General features: G+C 26.2%; 2 protein-coding genes across 3 annotated transcripts; one reads left to right on the top strand and one right to left on the bottom strand.

Annotated features, from left to right (window-relative positions):
* Positions 1–141: 141 nt before the first annotated feature.
* LOC126904633 (uncharacterized) lies at positions 142–11,382 on the bottom strand. The gene is made up of 6 exons (XM_050683817.1): positions 10,797–11,382; positions 4,474–4,569; positions 1,259–1,402; positions 990–1,111; positions 757–925; positions 142–689 (listed from the first exon to the last, which is right to left on the bottom strand). The coding sequence occupies exons 1-6, from the start codon at positions 10,950–10,952 to the stop codon at positions 327–329; spliced, it is 1,050 nt and encodes a 349-aa protein (XP_050539774.1). The 5' UTR covers positions 10,953–11,382; the 3' UTR covers positions 142–326.
* Positions 11,383–11,502: 120 nt separating this feature from the next.
* On the top strand, positions 11,503–18,565 carry LOC126904626 (xenotropic and polytropic retrovirus receptor 1-like). Of its 2 annotated transcripts, none has more exons than XM_050683799.1 (10): positions 11,503–11,900; positions 11,977–12,130; positions 12,190–12,437; positions 13,491–13,752; positions 13,823–14,187; positions 14,279–14,426; positions 14,506–14,700; positions 14,766–14,935; positions 17,725–17,858; positions 17,950–18,565. In XM_050683799.1, exons 1-10 carry the CDS (start codon positions 11,832–11,834, stop codon positions 18,203–18,205), a joined length of 2,001 nt encoding a protein of 666 aa, XP_050539756.1. In that variant the 5' UTR covers positions 11,503–11,831; the 3' UTR covers positions 18,206–18,565. The 2 variants fall into 2 exon arrangements, with proteins under 2 accessions (XP_050539756.1, XP_050539757.1); XM_050683800.1 differs by lacking the exon at positions 17,950–18,565 and adding an exon at positions 15,025–15,059 and having other exon boundaries at positions 17,725–17,800.
* Positions 18,566–20,359: the final 1,794 nt, after the last annotated feature.

The following is a 20,359-nucleotide window of genomic DNA, read 5'->3' as shown; positions in this document are numbered from 1 at the left end:
ATATTGTTTTTTTTTATTATTTAATACAAAGTGAAGAAAGAGTAATAAAAAATAGCTTAAACTTCAAAAAAACAAACTTAAATAAGAAAATTAAAAATAAAGAAAAGTGGTTGTTTAAGGAGAATTGCAATCATGAATACATAGTCGCTTAAAACATTGTCAAATAATGTCAATAATTTTGACAAGTTAATAAACAACACATATATAATAATAGATGTATACAATATTATTAATTCTACTAAAAAAACGATAAATAAAAATAAATTACTAATACTCAAGTCTTTCACGAATATACGTCTTGTTAACTGTACACATATATTAGTCATTTAAACCCAACAAACTTTTATGGGTGTCGATGTGTTTGAACCTCCAGTCGTATGGTAATTAAACGACTGACTGATGGGCGTACTGGAGACACTCGACCAGCGTCTCGTAAACTTATCAACTGGTATTCGACGTGGTGGCAATCCTAATTCGGGATAAGTAGGAGAACTATTGTTATCATGTGAGCTTATCGATGAAAATCCGCTTTCATCTTCAACGGCTATACTGCTCTTTTGTATAATAATGTCTTTTTTGCAAAAGTCTGAATTTTTAGTAAAAGATTCACTATGATTCGAACTGTCACTAGAGATTTCTAAGCATTTCATGTTATTGCACACAGTAGGTAAAGAATCGCAGCTGCAAGTCTGTAAAAATATCATATTTAATAAAAACAATTCTATTAGAATCTAAAAGAATAACAATTTCACTTACCGATAAATTACTGTTTTTATCAAACAAGCTACTATAACAAGGTTGAAGATGTTGGACTAGGTCGGGTTCTTTGGTCTGAATAATCGATTGAACAGTACGGTACAACCTATAAGCCTCTAACGATAGTTTTTCAGTGTGTTCCTCTCGGCTGCTTTTTAACGAAAATCTCCTATTGACATCACGAACATGCTTACTATAACGATTATTATTTGTTTATAATTATAATTTTTTACCTATTTTTAATTGGCAAATTAGGTCTGTCGGGAACTATGGTATTCAATGACGTGTGAGCTTTTTCTAAAAATTTTGAAACTTGTTCTAAAACAGCTTTATACATTTGATTGCTCGATTCGACCTATGCAGTTAGGTTAAATATAACACAAGTTTAAACTAACCATAATAATAAAAACACTCATTATTTAAAAATAAGAGAAATTAAAATCAAGGGGAGAATGGCCGCTTGAAGATTAATAATAGCTGATATTATCTTAAAATATTTTACCTGTTTTAGTTGCCACTGTAGTGTTTCTACTTGGGATTTTGCCAGAGTCAACTCGATGCAAGGAGCTTCCTCTTGGTTCTGCTGGTCGTTAACTTCTTCTTTCCGCTTCAGTTTGTCGTATTTGGCACTCAAATCATCGTACAACTAGAATAAGACAAACAAAGCATTAAAACAAAAAATAATAAGTAATTATTACTCATCAACATAGCCGGAATGTAATTAATTTCGACGAGGTGTTTGGATTAAGAGAGGACGACAATTTATTTAGTTTTGTATACATGTATGCAGGACAAACTCATCGGATAAGTCACGGTTGACAGACCATGTGTGAATCCTGTGTTGTGCGTCCTAAAAGTGGGCTTACTTTTAGCAACGACTACTACGAAAGCAGATTACTCAATTTTTAAAAATTGAAATAACCTAATAACATATATGATCATTTTAATGAAATTTAATTTCAATTCTAATTGATTCTATTGAATGCCATCGAATAGTTTTTTCGATAGACTAGTTAACTTATCTTAACGATTAAATATTTTAAATATGTTAACTATTATAAAATTGCTAATCATATGACCTAATTCATACAAGAAATTTAGTGTTTTAAGCAGAACAACGTATTGCAAATCTAATCATATTATTGATACAACATATATTGTTATGTTAATCATCGTATAAATAAACAAAAAAGAAAAAAAAACAGAGATAACTACCCGCATATTTTTAAAAATATCTTAAAACATAGTTTTAAATAGTCTGAGCAACGTGTATAGAAGTACTGATAAAACTACGTTAGGGAATAACAGTTTTACGTATAACAATTAACGAACTTTGTAAAAGTCGATGTAATAAAATTTTATTATAACATTATTTTCATAGTTGAAGTCACAAATACAAATGAAAACTGAACTTCCTTATTGTAAGACACAAAAGTGATTTTTTTTACATAATTATTGTACCATAAATTTTTAATTTGATTTATAAGACCTATCTTTATATCAATTTCACTGAACGGCTGTACATTACCGTAACTACTAGTGTCGCCTTAAATCAAATAAAACGCTGTATAGAAAAGTATAAGCATTTCATTTAATACAACCAACATAATAAACGGTAAGATAAAAATTTGTTAATAGTTAAAAATGTATAACCCATTTAAACTCGGCAGGGCTGAGAAATAACATCGAGGAAATTCGACGAAACAGAGTAGTAGGATTTTTGTTCGTGAGTTGAAGACCATAAACAAACTTATCAATAAAGGTAATGGTTATTTTATTAAAAAGAGCAGTTGACATTGTAACAATAAAACAAGTCGGAGAACAACAATAAAGAGATGTTGCCACACATAATGAATTCGGGCAATGTATACATACTATGGTTCACCGTCTACTATGCACCACTGAAGCATACCACAGTAACACACGCGAGCTATTATGAAATGAAATAACACAATGGTGTTTTTTATAGGAGAATTATGTTCTCCGACTGTACGTATATGTAATTATATGTATCTATGCACGAACACGAAATAAGCGACATATAGTTTGTTTCTGACGAATCAAAGTGTTGATGGAGAAGCGAATGAAACCTATGGAAATGTTGTGTGGCTACAAGAACGTCTTTTATTTTTTAATCATTATACTAAGTCTGACAGTAGTTGAAACACTTACAGAAAGCCTAAAAATATAAGAGCAACATAGGAGAAATGGGTCAACTTAAGATTAATATCATAATTACTTTGTTTTATTCAATGTCTCACTGATTTCGTACGGTTTTATACATTGTAAAAAATTCGATGACAATCGCGGTCTCATATGCAGACATCGGATATGTTCAGGTGATCATAATAATAATAAAACATTGATAGAAAAGTGGGCTATATTTTATAACAATTGACAAAGAGCCGCCAACGATATTCGCCAGTGAAAGTGAATTATATATTTCTTTAGAAAAGTCTCTTATTTTTCGATGTGCTATTGCCTTCCATAAAAAAATTTTTCATAACAATCTCACTTTCGGCTTTTTACACAAACACATGGTAATCTCTGACGCAACTATGATATACACTTTGAATTCCATAGACCATAGTCTCAATACGTAAGAATGACTATGACATGGTCAAACTAGGAAAACATGCAAATATTATTTGTAATTCTGGAGGAGATTGGCGTAAGAGCAACAACTGGAAATGGCCCACAAAGATTTTAACCGATAATTATTATATTAATGTGGTGTCCCAGTTAAGTGAGATTGTTCGGTAAGAGATCAGTGTTCAATTTAATTCGACGGTAATTTTACCAAAACGTGTACGACATGAATTATTTTTTACTTGAACGGTTTAACGGTGGTTGAAGGTTAATAGCGATTGTAACACTTATCAGTACTTTGTTCTAGGTTTTTTTTTGTTTATAAAATTGTACGAAAAGAAAAACGGTTTGTTATGGCAAATATATATATAAGAAGTATGGACTGTGAAATTGTAGTGGCCATCGCCGTCGCTCTAATATCAAACGAATTACACAATCTACTCACACAAAATACTTTATTGTCATTTTACTGTTTATGATAACAAAACAATATGTAACAACAACAGTCTAATAATAATAACAGTTAATAATATGTATTACGATTACTCAATAAAAATACGATTTATTTTTCATTTTTTCGTATTAAAAATATACTAATGTAATACTTGAACATAGACATAATAAAACTATCATTACATTCGAAAAAATAAAAAAAATGATAGTATTAAAAATAACAGAAAATTTATGGTAAATGATTTTCCAATTCATCTAATACTAAAGCGATTAGAATGTACAGGTTTGAAGAGAAATTCTAAAATGTTCTACATTTAAACATTACTTTTGTGGTAAAATATCATTTAATCACTATACACTTTGATTAAAATAATATTAATTTTATTGAACGAGACAAATAATAATGACAAAAACATGACAAGCAGAATGACTACCATGTTTATTTGTAGTTGATTTTATATTTTTTAGGTATAGATTAACAGCAAAAATCCTGGTTTGTTTCACGTGTGATTAACGATAGCAAATTTTTTTTATTGAAATATAGTCTTAAAAAAAACGAGGATAAAATTATTCTTACAAAAATAGAAACGAATAAGTTACAATGTCTATTTATTTGAACTAAAGGTTTTACGTTAAAAATGTATACCAAGTCATTGAAAAATTTATAATACTTACTCTTTGTAAGTTTCTGTATTCATTTTTAATAAACTCGAAAGATCCATCACTATCACTACATCTGTGGTTTGAGCTTGGAGAACATTTTTCGGTCATCTGCAAGTGGAAAAAAGAATTATTAAAATCCTATTTTAATTAAATCACAAAAAAATGTTCACGTTAAAAACTTAACTATGAGTGACTTCAATGTACACATTAATTTGACACTGTAAATAATAGAAAACCCGTATAAAAACGGTCTGGGCTTTTGTTTGATGAGTTTTACACAGTATATTTATTGTAAAACGCAGTAATTGATTTTTACGGGTAATTTCACCAAAAACAATAAAAAATAGTAATTATTTCAAATTAATATGTATTTAAAAGAGTAGTGTTAAAATGTTTATTTAGGGAGAAAGTCACAGTGAATAATATCAGTATGTTATAAAATAACAATTATAACGATTTTTTATGATCACAGTATAATAATGTAAACAAACAATGGTAATGATTTTGTTTGCTTTGTAAAATTACACGTATTGATGCAATAGACCAGTTTCAATGATACACAATATGTCTTCTCTTCTTATAGTGACTTAACTTACATTTACACGACAAACGAGCAAAATCGATACGTTGGCAATCGGAATAAAAAATAACAAGGTAAATGCTTTGGAGGGATTGCATGTATGTCGTAAAAAATATTGTTTCGTTTTTACTCAATTCATCTTACAAGAGGTATAATGTTATTACCAAACCACTCAATGATTGTTTATGTACCAAGCAGTTGACACAGCGGCTAACCAATAGCTTTCTGCGGGCTTGATAAAGCACTAAAATATGGTCTATGAATAATACGAACCATTAAAACTTTATACAGGTTTCATGGTCTAATAACAAAATACTCATTACAACTACCGATATGCATTATAATTAGAAGAGAGGGAAAGTAGTTTTAGCAAAGAAAGTTACGAATATTTGTTTTTTTTTTTTTCATGAAAATAATCACGAATAATTTAACAATATTTGAAGGTAATTTTTTTCAATAGATCCCTTTTGGAAAGTAAAAAAAATAATGCAAGTACAATAAAAGGTCAATTTTGAAATGTAATGAAAATGTAGGTAGTTTTGTTAAGACTACTATTATAATTATTTTCTTATGTCCTTCTTACTTAATATATCGTTCTTACTATGTAATAAGTTAAATGTTTAAAGTGACCTGATGGTCATAAACTATTAATAAATAACCTCAAACATCATTTGATTACATATACTACAATTTAGAATACTGAATAATAAATTATAAAGAAAAATATATAAAAATTAATTAACATATCCTGTATATGTTAATTATTGACTAACTATGCCTCACGAATTATCTCTGAAAATATAAGAGTTATAAACAATTCTTTTTTTTTAATCATTATGGATCTTTGATGAGCTGTTTCACGAGAAAATTTAAATTTTTACCACCATCCCTTTTGCTTAAAAATAGTGTCAACTTCATATTTTCAAATGGCAACACTATTTTTTTTTTTATACCATTAGATTTAGTTTAATAAAAAAAAAATGTTTTGTAAAAAAAATATTTTATTTTATTAAATATTAAGCGCTCCACGGCTCTCTAAAGTTTAGGGTTTATTAAGAAAAAATCATTACAGACGAGAACATTATGGATCGTAAATCAATAAGCGCTACCACTTCTTATCGGTACACAAAATAATAACGATACTATATTTATCCGACTACTGTTTTATTTGTTAAATCCCCTAAACTTTAAATAGTAATATCTCGCTTAGAATTTATTAAAATTGATTTTTTTTTTTTGAGAAAATTTTTTTTTTTATTATTAACAAGATTAATAAAAAAAAAAAACTGGGTTGCTATTTGAAAAACTAAAGTTGATATTGATTTAAGTGTTGAGGAATGAAGATTGAATGTTCATTTTTCTTGTCAAGTAGCTCAACAAAGATTTATAACAAATAAAATAATTACATATACGATAATACTAATATTTTTAAAGAAAATTCGCGAGGCATAGTTAGTCAATCACTCTGTATTATTGGTCATCTTATAATTTTTCATAACTTATTAAACGGTTATTGTTTTAGAATATCTCTTTAAATTATTTATTAGTAGATCCCATTAGCGAATCCCAAAATAATATCTCAGTTCAAATTTATAAATAATAATTTTTTTATATTTATCATTATTATTATTGTTAATACAATAATAATTATTTTTGAACAATTACACAATTTGAAAAAGAAAACATGTATTTCAATGGCACCTGGACTGAGTCAAAAGTATAAGATGTAAGAATATTAAATGATACTTTGGATTTTACTTGTTTCGTATTACTTACAAAAAACGGTTTTTAATAAAAAATGTTCGTTTAAAATTTAAAAAAGAACAATTTTTAATGAAAAAATTAACAGAATCTTTGGTAAAATAAATCTATTATTATAACACATGTAACAAACGAACTCGAAGAAAATACAATTGATTTGATGGTAAAATAATAATGAATAGAAAAGCATCTTAAAAAAAAAATATATCCAATTGTAATGATAGTTAGATAGTAACGTTAAAATGAACCCATCTACACTCGATGAACTTAAGAATAACCTCTTACTCAACTCGGTAACATTACTATGACTCATTCGCAAATTACATTAGTACAGTACTTCAATAACAAAATGTACATACATAAAACATAAAGGATTTTCTCTTTGTCTTCTTTCCTTACCCAAAATTGACTGTAAAAACTTCTCGTGAGAACAAGTTAACCTAACAAGAATAAATTTATTGAGTCGCTGTCGTCAATTACACAGACAATCGAATAGATACATCTAAAGTACTATTTTCGTTCGATCCGTGTTACCGATGAGACTTATGGTTTTGTCCAACGAGATAAGAATCTAGTGAAAATTATGATTTTTTTTTGTGATTTTGCTATAAAAACTAGTGTTCAGAATATAACGCATTTAATAGGACAACGAACTAGGAAATAGAAATCGCATGGATAAGTTAACAATTTTCAGAAGTAAACATTACACAGAAAATTTACATGGCTAGGAATTTCTGTACAACGGGTAATGTAAAAAGAAAACGGTGAAACTCTGTCGAATGGCGTCTACTGAAGAATAAACCCCAAGTGTAATAATTTTAATGTATAAAGGTACCAAATAAATAATTACGTAGATTAAAGCCGAGCACGACTTGGCTGTTATTACGGTCAGGTTGTGAAGAGGTTCGCATATTATGTTTTTAATTAACACGATTTCATGATGGTTATGAAGTACTGTTGTCTGTATAAATAAATGCGTTGACTGGATTACTTATGGTCGTTTATGTTTATGAGAGCAGTTCATCGGCCTCACTGGTCCAATACATTTATACTCTGCTGAAATGTTCATGGTTATTATTCTTCAGTTGAGTCTTATAACTGAACGCCGGAGTGGTTAAAAAATTATAATTTATTATTTACGATCACCACCGTTAGACCACAAACGATCGAACAACATCAGTAACCAATTTTGTTGTTTATCACATCTGTACAACGTTGTTAAATTTTATTTTTCTATTAACAATTCTGTTAACTACTAACAGTCATAATTATAAACCCGATTGTTACTACATAAATTACATAGTAACTCTAGTGCTCTGTACAGTGCACACTATAAAATAATACAGTAGAAGTTCCACCGAAACGTTAGTGTTCATTTTTTTATGTTGTTTCACAATAAAATTTAAAAATTATTTTTACCTAAAAATAGTAGTTCTTTTGTATTTATTGAAGTAACTGATTTTTTTGTCGCTAAAATTTTTGACAACAAATGATTAGTTGCCGAAAAATGGTAAAAATTATTTGCTGTATAACAACCTTTTAGCGTTTGGGAGTCTTTTGTGACTGTTGCACTATTGATTTTTCATCAATATTTACCTATAATAGGCAATAAGAACATATTGTCTGTAAAAGGAAAGTATAGAATTGTACTACCTAATAAATTTACTAAATAATGCACAATGTGTCAGTACAAGGCTATTGTTGATGGAGACAAATCGAACCTTCAAATGGAAAACTAATGTAGTCAATAAACAACAAATCGCTCAACGTCATAAAATATAAATTCAAAGATAGTTTATTTAAAAATGTATGGAAATTAAACCAATTTTGAGAGTACAAATAGTAAAGAGAACTCTGGTATACAATTTATAATCAGTCAATGAATATAGTCAGAGAAATAAATTAGACGTCCCTTGACCTAACTTTTGTATCTAAATATTACATTTCAAGTACATTGGAACAAATTTTTTTTTTTTTTACTAGTGTTTAAAACCCAAATAAATTGTGTGTATGAACTTATTTTGAAAATAGGCAATAAATAAATTTATCTCAATAATTGTGAAATATTAGTAATAACTACGAGTTTTATAAATAAAGAAATGAGTCGTTATCATTAACATGATACAATTTTTATAATATGCTTTAAATTATAAATTTTTAATTGTTAAGACATTTAAAGGCCTATTAAAATTTAAATAGTTGTGAGTATTATTATAAAAAAAAGTATCTCTTATTATTATAGGAGATTTTTGCATGTTTTTTTTTATAGGGTGTTCAGTAAATAAGGAAACAGATTTCTATTGTTCTCATTGTTTATAACAATTTTCCTGTTTCTTTACTTGCTGAACATTTTGTATATACTTTTAAATACATTTCCGAATATCATTTAACTATAAAATTGATATAAATAAACATAGATCATTTATGTTACATTGAAGTGAATTATAATTAAGTATAATGAACTAGTCACATGGTTTCGATGAATATCATAAAAAACACAACATTTTGATGTTTTTTATAATATTATACGTTTAAAACAAATGATATGATGTAAAAACAAATGTGCTTTTTGGTAACTACTGATGCGTTTAATGAAAAATAGAGTACTGTGAATATATTAAAAAATACAAAGACACTGGACAAAATATAAAAAAAATATTAGGTAAAAACATTAATTTAGAGCATTTTATATAAATATATTTAATACATACACCTTAAGAATTACTTTTTATAAAATAAATAAATACAGTTATCATTGTTTCAGATGAAATTAATTATAAGACACAAATTAACCTATTCTGAAATATTTTGTCAAGTGAAAAGCTCTAACGAGAGAGCTTTAATGTGTTATTCAAACATTTTAAATTTAGCCACAAATATTTAAAGAGTTTAAAATAATAATAAAATCCTTTGACCTCTTAATGAAAGATAATTAGATAAGACCGCTACGTTATTCACTCACTATAAAAGCAATTTTACAGAAAAATTTATCAATTTATTAGTTTTAGTGACCACTGATAGCAATAATGTTCTACGTACATGTCTTTGTTGATAACTCGTATTTTAAATGTAATTAATGGTATTAGGTGTATACAACTTTGAAATAACATTTCAAAATTGATAACAAATTAAAAATAACCGATAAGAAGAAATATGTACAAACCTATTTTATTTCTAGTAATTTACAAGTGTATTTTATGTATTGTTGATAATTTTTCAATGACAGCATTTTTTGAATGTATAAACATTGAACTAGCATAGAATATTTTCATAACTGGTATTAAACATTTAATATCAGACTTTCAGACAATTGTTCGTATCCCTTTAATTAAAATGAAATTCTCCTATGAATTGAATACACGAATAGACTTAGTTAAAATTTACCTTTGCATTTAATATAAATAGTTTGTATTCTTTGTGTTAGCGATTAGATTAAGTTGTTTATATGCGTTTTTGTATATAATTAACGGTATGACAATAATTTATTTCGTGCAATTATGCAAAGACTAAATTTATGCAACTGTTGCAAATATAATCTGTAGTTCTACTTGTTCACTTCATAAATGCGTATTGTATTATTATATGTGCTGTAAATATCACTTAGTATTCAAATCTAATTACACGAACAAGGTGAAATTAATTCCATTGAAATCTTTAAAATATGTTTATAAATGTACTCGTACTAAAATAATGTTTTTTTGTCACATAAGACTAGTCAACTGTTTTGCAAGACATTGTTGACATAAACTACTTAATAATACAAAACAGAGTATATTATATTAGATAGCAAAATTATTATGTATATTTTTAGAGGTACTGTAGAGAACTACCCATCAATTGTGAATGTATTTATATCAATTCGTTAATTTTGATAATTAATGTAATTCAAAAATAATAATTTATGCGACCTTTTCGTTTTTTTTTAAAGATTTAACATTATTTGTGAAGAGTTATTCTCATATCGGATAATATTATTATCAAGATAATTCATTACCTGATGATCGCAATCGCCAACTGTATCCAATTCGAAGTTGAGCGATTTGGCTGTCTCAAATGCCATAGATTTAGCGAATGAGCTTTTGAAGTAATGGTGTCCAGTGTTACTGGACAGGCCGTCGAACGATCCGGACAGGTATTGAATCCTTTCCATTTCCCGCTCAACTGCCTTGGTAAAAATACGATGAGCTACACTAAAAGGATAAGCGACTAAAGTGCTTCCGACGATAACGCAACGTACACTAAGAGGCGACTGACCTCTTGGCCGTGTTCACAGAATTTTTTGTCTATGTTGTAAATCGACGGATAGCGCAGCCGCGATGTCCAGTGTACACTACTAAACGAGGGGTTGGCTTCCGAACTGGAATGCGATTTGTTTACTGGACAAAATAAAAATAGCCTCGCACTGCGATCACACTTCCGCAAAGTCTACTGCAGCAGTGATGGTCAAGTGTATAAATAAAACAGCGTTAACGGACGAAATTTTCAAAATGTCACATGGCCCAACGGTCACTCACCAATGAGATAGACATAACAACACCGCCGGCACGTCCACTTTACGATCACGCGCGTTACGAATAGACCGTTGCCGGCGAATATCTGCTACGCTACGAGAATGTTCATGTTTGAAACGGCCGCGTGGTAGCGCTTTGCCCGTCACTGCCATCTCAGCCAAAGCGACTGCAGTTGCGAGCAATTCGTTATTATCAGTTACTAGCGCGTAAGTACTACTGGCGTGTTCGGCCGTTATCAAATTATCCAACCACAACGGCACTGCTCACACTTCAAATAGTTTTTTATCTGCACACGCATTTTTTTACCATTCTCCCGTCTACTCCGCCTCATTAGTCGATAGCTCTCTCTCGATTATAATGGGTTGACAAATATCAGTCATCAATTATCCGTCCACACTTCTGTTCAGTAAATATCTGTGCTTTCAACGCCCATGACTTCACGCGACACTTAATCTTCACTCGACGCCTCATCTTTCTTTTAACCACAGGACTGAAGCTCTTCTTTGACTTTACCTAAAATGAAATTTGCTGAACATCTTCAAGCTCATATAACACCAGAATGGCGAAAACAATACATCAATTACGAAGTGAGTAATTTTAGAAGAATAATAGTTTCTCTTCTGAGATCAGTAAGGAACGATTCTATGATTTGTTCGATTACAGGACATGAAGGTCATGCTGTACAAAGCCATAGAAGAAGCGCCTTCATCGGAATCTACAGATCAAGAGAGTTTATTTCGAAGATTTACTCAATTCGATGAACATTTTTTACAATATTGCGAGAAAGAATTAGCTAAAATAAATGTTTTCTACTCGGGTGAGTTTTTTTTTTATTTTTCAATTTGAGTGTTTTTACGATGTGTATTTTATTATTAGAAAAACTTGCTGAAGCTATGAGAAAATTTTCTACATTAAAAAGCGAATTAGATATTCTCAGTTCTACTGCTACCAAAATGAAAGACTATAGTAAAAAGAATGGTTTTACAAAACCAAATTTACCTCAACGAAAGGTTCAAGAACTTAAACTAGCTTTTAGTGAATTCTATCTTAGTTTAATATTACTTCAAAATTATCAAAATTTAAATTATACTGGATTTAAAAAAATATTAAAAAAACATGATAAGGTATGTAATGTATTATTATTATAAAATAATATTATGATCTATTTAATATAAATTTAAGAATAAACTTCTTTCAAGTTTCACTTGTAGATTAAGATAAAATAGATAATTATAATGTGTGTATGATTTTTAAATTTGTGACACAATGTAATAAATTGCAAATATTTTTACAATATTTAATTCTTGCTTTATTGATTTTTCTAATATTTAGAAAAATATGTAAGTAATAATAAAATTAATTTGAACATTAATCAAGAATTCAATATAATTTATCTAAAAGATTTTAAAATATTTGAGTATTTTACACTTATGTTTATGGACAAAGCAGTGTTTTTTAAAATCTATAAATAACCTATAATGTGTGTTATTAAAACTTGAAAATTAGTAAGACGTATTAGATGCTATAATTGAAAAATTACTATATTTTTGTTAATAAAATGGTATATAATTATATTATGTTTATAATTGCCTATTCTAGATTGAAAGGTAAATATGTTTAGCTATACAATAATTAATATCTTATATTTTGTATTTCAATGACTTAATTTACTATTAAATTATTATTTGTAATAATTTGAATATATCTTAAATTTGTTTCCATTACAGAATTTTTAGTTTTAGTATTAAAATAGCTGAATCTCTAGTATTTATTATCATTGTTTAACTTTTCATGTATATTAAAACTTAACAAATATATGTCTGTTATATATTAAGTCCACTTAAATAATTATCTTATGATAAATTTAGATTCTTTTGTGTATGGGATCAGTTAGATATTATGTAATGATAACTTAAAATGAAAAAAAAATTATATTGTTAGGTATTAGGTATAAAATAAAGGTATATTTAAGTATATTGAAGAATTTGTTTAATAATTAAAATCAAGGGGTGTATTTGCTTTTATTATTTATAGAGATCTAACTGTTTTATTTAATCAGATTTTTTAAATTATTTTATCATTGAGAATACAGGTGAGATCTGTACCAAAAATATCTTTAGCATGTCCCTGTTAAGCTAGTTATTTTTTTTTATTATAAAAAAATTTGTATTTTTTAGCTACTAAACAAAGAAAGTGGTGCTAAATGGCGTCAAGAACATGTAGAAATATCTCACTTTTACACAAATAAAGATATATTGCGCTTAATAAATGAAACGGAACATACTGTTACTAATGAATTAGAGTTTGGTGATAGACAAAAAGCTATGAAAAGGCTTCGTGTTCCTCCGCTTGGTGAAAAGCAAAGCCCATGGACTACTTTTAAAGTAGGATTGTATTTGGGATGTCTAATAGTTTTGTTTGTTGCAATATTTATATCCGGTAAATATTAAAAGAACTTTTTGTAACTTATTTTAAAAACATTTTCCTTATCATTATTTTTTTTTTTTAGCTACATTTGAAAACAAAACAAATTTGAAACAAGCATTCCGTTTGTATCGTGGGTCATTCCTGTTGATAGAGTTCCTTTTCCTAATTGGCATTAATGTTTATGGGTGGCGTTCTTCTGGTGTAAATCATGTATTAATATTTGAACTTGATCCAAGGAACCATGTAACTGAACAACATATGTTTGAAATAGCTGGAATCTTGGGAGTTGTTTTTGCACTTAGTATTCTTGGCTACTTGTATTCTGAAGCATTGAGTATACCTGCATATATAAATCCTTTATCTCTAATCACTATTTTCTTTCTATTGACAATCAATCCACTTAAAATATTTTACTTTGAAGCTAGATTTTGGCTATTACGTATTCTGGTAAATCAATTTTTTAATATGATCTGTTAAAATTCTGCTTTTAAGAATAAAATACTAATACTTATCACAATATTAATTTTATTTACTCAAGTGGAGGATGATAAGTGCGCCATTCTATTATGTTGGATTTGCTGATTTTTGGCTTGCTGATCAATTAAATAGTTTAGTGGTAGTTCTTCTTGATGCTCACTATCTTGTCTGTTTTTATTTGTATAATGAAAACTGGTATCAGTCTTCAGGTAAAATTTTGTATGATTTTTTTTTTCATTAACTATATTTAAATAATAAAAGAACAGTTGATACTTTTTTTTACATTAGAGGTCAAATTTAATATTGAAGAATATATAGTAACAAAATTAATAGTTGGTTGTATTCCTGCTTGGATTCGTTTTGCACAATGTTTACGGCGGTATAGAGATACAGGAGAAACTTTTCCTCATTTAGCAAATGCTGGAAAGTATTCAACGACATTTTTTGTTGTATTTTCTAGAGCTTTATTAAAAAAATATAAAAGTAATTTTAGAAAGTTATTTCTTTTTAAATATTATATGATTTTTAATTTCAATTTTAATTTTCAGATGATTATGAAGATAATTATGAAAATCCTTTTTTTTACACTTGGGTTCTTTGTGCAATGATTAGTTCTATTTACACTTATACGTGGGATGTAAAAATGGATTGGGGATTGTTTAGTAAACATTCTGGTGAATATTTGTTTTTGAGAGAAGAAATTGTTTATGATAATACTGTAAGTATTAAGTAAATATAACAATAAACATCATACAATAAAATAAAATCAATCTATAATTGTTTTTCGGTTTTTTTCATTTTACTTAGTTGCCTAGAAAATTTTTACTTTGTTGAAGAATTATGTAAGCAAGATTTATTAAGTTTTTTTTTTTTTAATATTGATCAATTAATGTTCAATAGCCAAGCTTTTATTATCGTCACTATGATAAATTTTTCAGAAGAAAATACTAATTTATATATTTTTAAATAATAATTAATATATTTATTTATACACTTTTGTTATAAGTTGTTATATAAGATGAAAATGTTGACTGAAATTAGAGAAATTTATTTAAAATAATTGTCATTATTGAATTTAAAAAAGCAAATTGTGCTTTCACTAAATTAGTTTTTTAGAAATAAATAAAACAGTATGCAAAAATAACCTATGTAAAATTATATTCCAAAAATATAAATTTAATGATATCAAAATGTCATTATTCAAAAAAATGTCAGATACGTATTTTTTTTAAATCTGCAATGATGACATATTTTATTTGTTTGCTATGTATAAACGATTACATAGTATTATATTTGTGTTGTATTGTTTATAAGTTGTGATAAAAATTATTAAAATTGATAGGTGCAATCGGCATAAAAAATATTTTTTTAATATGTTTTATAGTTATATACACAATGATTGATTAAATATGCCTCATGCAATATGTTTGAAAGTATAAATGTATTACAATTTTTTTTCCAGAAGTGAATACTATTCTTTGTTCCATAATTTTCAAAAAAAAATTAGCCCTAATCTAAAATTTCTAATATCTCTTAGTTAAATATTTTTCTTATTTGATAGTTGTTTAAAAATATATGTTTCCATTTAATAAACTATTTTATGATATTATTTTAAAAAGAAGAGGAGGATTAAATCAAATTTTTGTTTCAAATTTATAGAATATAGAATACTATTAATTTTTGAAAAGAAAAAAATTATATTAAGTTTTATATTTTTAAATGCTTTGCAAGGGGTCGGCCTGGCCTAGTGAGTAGAAACTTGTTTTTCGGTGCATAGGATCCCTGGTTTAATACTCAAGGCACTAACGAGATTTTTCTTGTGATTTTCTCATTGGTGATGTCTGGTCTCTGTTGCAAGACGGTCATAATACCCTTTCCGTCCTTTATTGGCCTAGCCAAGAACCATCTTTGACTCCTTAACATGTAAAAGAGGGCCACCGCCCTCTTTAGTATGTTTAATTCGGGAAATAGAAGGGTGTAAAACTGATCATTATTATTATTATTATTATTATTAAATATTTGCGTAAAGCATAGTTTATGTATAAAATAGGAATTATTATGATATTTAACACAAATAGAAATTTTTGTTTTTAAATAAAAATTTGAACAAATAACAATTAAATAATAAATAAAATATATCTATGTGTTAAGAAGTTTTGGTACGCATTGAATTGCATATGGCACAATATTTTTGATGCGAAAACATCAATAAAAATAGTAGTATAGCATAACTTTAAAAATACATTAAGTGTTCATAAATCACAAAAACATTTACACTTGAATGACAATGTTTATAACGAGTATAAATGTTTAATTTAAAAATTCTGATGAGTTATATTTTAATATTATGTTTCACATAAATTTGAACAGACCAATTATAGGATAAATTTAAATTAAAATGTTGATCATTTGTGTTCACTGATTGAACAAAATGTCTGACGAACTAATTAATCCATTGAAAAAGGTTACCGTTGTCTTGTAAGTGTCATTCGATGTTTGAAAACGATGCATGTCTTATGAGCATATATTTTCGTGTGTATTTAGTTTTTTTTAAGTCAGACATCGTGAAATCGAAATAGAAAAAAGACACGAAACGTTTATTTGCTGTAACGAGCAACAAAATAAAACAACGCTCAATTTACCAATTACTATCTAAAATAACATTAAAAAAATTATTTGCATTTTGTTTATAAAACTATCATATGATATAAATTTTATGTCGTAGTAACATTCAATTTTTTAAGACAGATGAAGATAAATAATTCCGCTGGGTACAATATTTATGATAAAATTTTGTTCACTTAATATCGTAATCGTTATTTTTTATTATTATTTTAGATCTACATAATATTTTATTAGTAGTCTAATAGTAATAGTTTTATTTAAAAATATATCTCGTACTCCCACAGATCATTTAAAACTTTATTATTTTTAGCTCATTAAGTTCAGTGATTTTTCTAAACTAATATAATTTTTTTAACTGAAATTACGTATTTTTCGTTACAGTTCATTATAAGCTTAACTAACACATTTTCGTTTATTAGTTTTTTATATTGTTTTTCGTACATCATAAACATTACATCATACACGTGTTCTATGTTATATGAGAACAAGAAAAATTTTGCTCGTTTTTTGACGTTTGGATCGCTTCCATATGCAAATTTGTTCTATTATTTGGTTTTTCGAAAAAAATCATTATATTATTTCACTGTATACTTAAAGAGAAAGAGATAATTTTTGTTTTTTTTTTTCAATAAAAGTCAAATAAAATGTTTAACTTTTTGTCAAATTTGAATCATAATTTACCATATTAAATAATGTAAATTTGATTGATAATTATATAAATTATAAAATTTATATAAAATAATCTTTAATATTTTAATATAAATACTGATAATTTATTTAATTGAGATATAATTATTATTAAAAAAAAATTTATTTTAAGTTAAATATCAAAAACCTAGCTCAAAAAATTATAATAATGTGAATTTAAAACAATTTTTCTAGGGATATTATTATTTTGCAATCATTGAAGATTTAGTGATCAGATTTTTTTGGATTCCCCAATATTTACTAACCAGTTACGGTTGGATAAGTACAGAAATGTCAATATCTATAGCTTCACCTCTAGAAGTATTTAGGTAAATAAAAGTCATTTTATTTTGGTTTTCAATTATTGATTTTGACCCAATTTTTTACTCTTTACTAATAAGAAATTTTATGCATTTTCAGACGTTTTGTTTGGAATTTTTTCCGTCTAGAAAATGAACATTTAAATAACTGCGGTAAATTTCGAGCTGTTAGGGACATATCAATAGCCCCCATAGATTTTTCAGACTCTGCTCAAATAGTAAGAATGATGGATGATGAAATAGGTATAATGAATAGACGTAAACGTAAAAGTATACCAAAAAAAGCATCCAAAGAAGATAAAATTCAATTAATAGTTCCAAACAACACAACATATTCTTTAGAGTTATCTGAATAATCTTTGTAGTAGATGTTTGTTAGATAATATTTCCTATAATTTTATTGCTTTTAAAAATATTATTTTGTGATAATTATATTTTTAAAATAATACTTTATCCGATTATTGTATTTAGTAGATATATTAAGCTCAATTTAAAATTATTTCAGGATTGAGTTTATTTTTAGTAGAGTGTCTTAATTTATTTTTACCAATAAACATTATTTTCTAATGTATATTAGTTATAAATGTCAAATATATTTTGTATTTTCATTTAGAAGTTAAATTTTCTAATAGATAAAATTTTATTAGTCTGATTTTATAACATAATGAGGGTATAAAAATAATAACTAATAGTATGCAATGTAATGTGATATTTAGCTTAATGTTATAGTACTTAAAATTACAATCAAATGAATTTTAATTTTAAAATATTGCCGTGATACTAATGGGAGTTGGTCTTGGTAAATGTATATTTCTTTTATTTTACATATTATAATCGATCAGAAAAAGTGCTACAACTTATTCTTTTGGTTAACAGATTTTGTAAATTTGTACTGATTATTTTTATATTCCAAAATATGTGGTAAAACTATTGTGATTTATTTAAACAATTTTTCAATTGTGACATATTGTATAAATCTTTTAATTTTAATTTTATTTGTGTTCCTGAAGCATTTTTAAATTAAATTTTAGATTATATTAGTTAGACTTAAATAAACTTATATAGTATAAGCAAAACTATATTTCCTCTGATAAATAATCATTGCTACAATATTATTAAGTTGAATGTAATATTTAGACATTGTTATTAATAATTTTAAAATACATAACTTAATAATATAACTAGATATTGTGATGTATATTTTAATCCTGATTTATTAATGTAAATAATCATTTGATTTTAATTAAGTTATTGTTATATGCTTAATATGTCCTATGCGTATTAATTATTTTATAATTGTGTTAAACATCAAAATACAAATATATTTTTTAGAATATGTTTAATAATTTTTTTTATTTAACAATAATATTTTAAATTATAATCTTAATGTAATGTATTATTAAGTGATAATAAGCTGTGATTTTAAGCTTATATTTTACTTATTGCTATTGATTGATTAATAAATATTAAGACCTTTAACAAACTAATTTTAATTTATTTTAAATTTAAGCAGCAATTTTTATAGTGAAAAACCTACCTGAATTAAAATCATAAATACGCTACTAACAATAGTCAATTATCAACTTAATTATGTTGTGTCTAATTATCATCAAAGTTGATTAAAATTACCATAGTTTTTAAGATTTTAGTTTAAATTTTGAGAATCTATAAGTGGAAATTAATAAATCAAAAGAAATATTATAAGTTTGTAAAAAAAGATTTGAATAAATTTTCATATAAAGGATTAATAAAATGTGCTTTTTTACCAAACTAAAAATATATTACGTCTCGTTTACGATTAAAAGCTTTATTTCTAAAAGTGTTTATTTTTATTTGAAGTTTAAAGTATTTATTACACTTACTATTATTGTCATATAAAATTCAACTATTTATTGTAATATAGCATTGAACATGATGTATTTTCTTAATGTTAATAAAAAAGGCGTTGGAAAAAAAATTATATAAATAACTGTTGTGTACCCTTTTTTTAATTTTTAGTATTCTTTTTTACTGATTTTTTTTTTTTATTGGATAAGTATTTTTACTACAAAATGGACATTAAACGAATATAATTAATGTTATCTATAATTGTGATATTCTTTCTCAAAACAGACTGTGTATTGAGTTTTGTGGACATTTTTAGATAGCATGATATTACTATCGCCTCCTGATTAAAAAAATATATTTAATGTATATATAATAATATTTAAAAAATATATTATATTTATTCAATGAGAAATATGAATTGATTATTTTTAATACTTTTGAGTAGTTACAATCGGATAGTCTTTAGTAGGTTCTTGAAAGATTACATTAATTTTTGAAGTCATATTATATACATTTTTTGTTACAATGTAATTACAAAAATACGGAATTCTTGATCTTATTATAATACAAACAATAATATTTATATAAATTTGATTAAATTTACTTTTTGATAAACTCAAGAGCTGCGATTATTGTTATTTAAATTGTAGTTTGTGCTCTATTAATGCTATTTGTTTAATATA

This window comes from Daktulosphaira vitifoliae, unplaced genomic scaffold (genome assembly GCF_025091365.1).
Source record: "Daktulosphaira vitifoliae isolate Bord-2020 unplaced genomic scaffold, ASM2509136v1 Scaffold_4, whole genome shotgun sequence".
Classification (NCBI taxonomy): Eukaryota; Metazoa; Arthropoda; class Insecta; order Hemiptera; family Phylloxeridae; genus Daktulosphaira; species Daktulosphaira vitifoliae.
The sequence above is the reverse complement of the archived record's forward strand: the minus strand, read 5'-3'. Positions and strand labels throughout refer to the sequence as shown.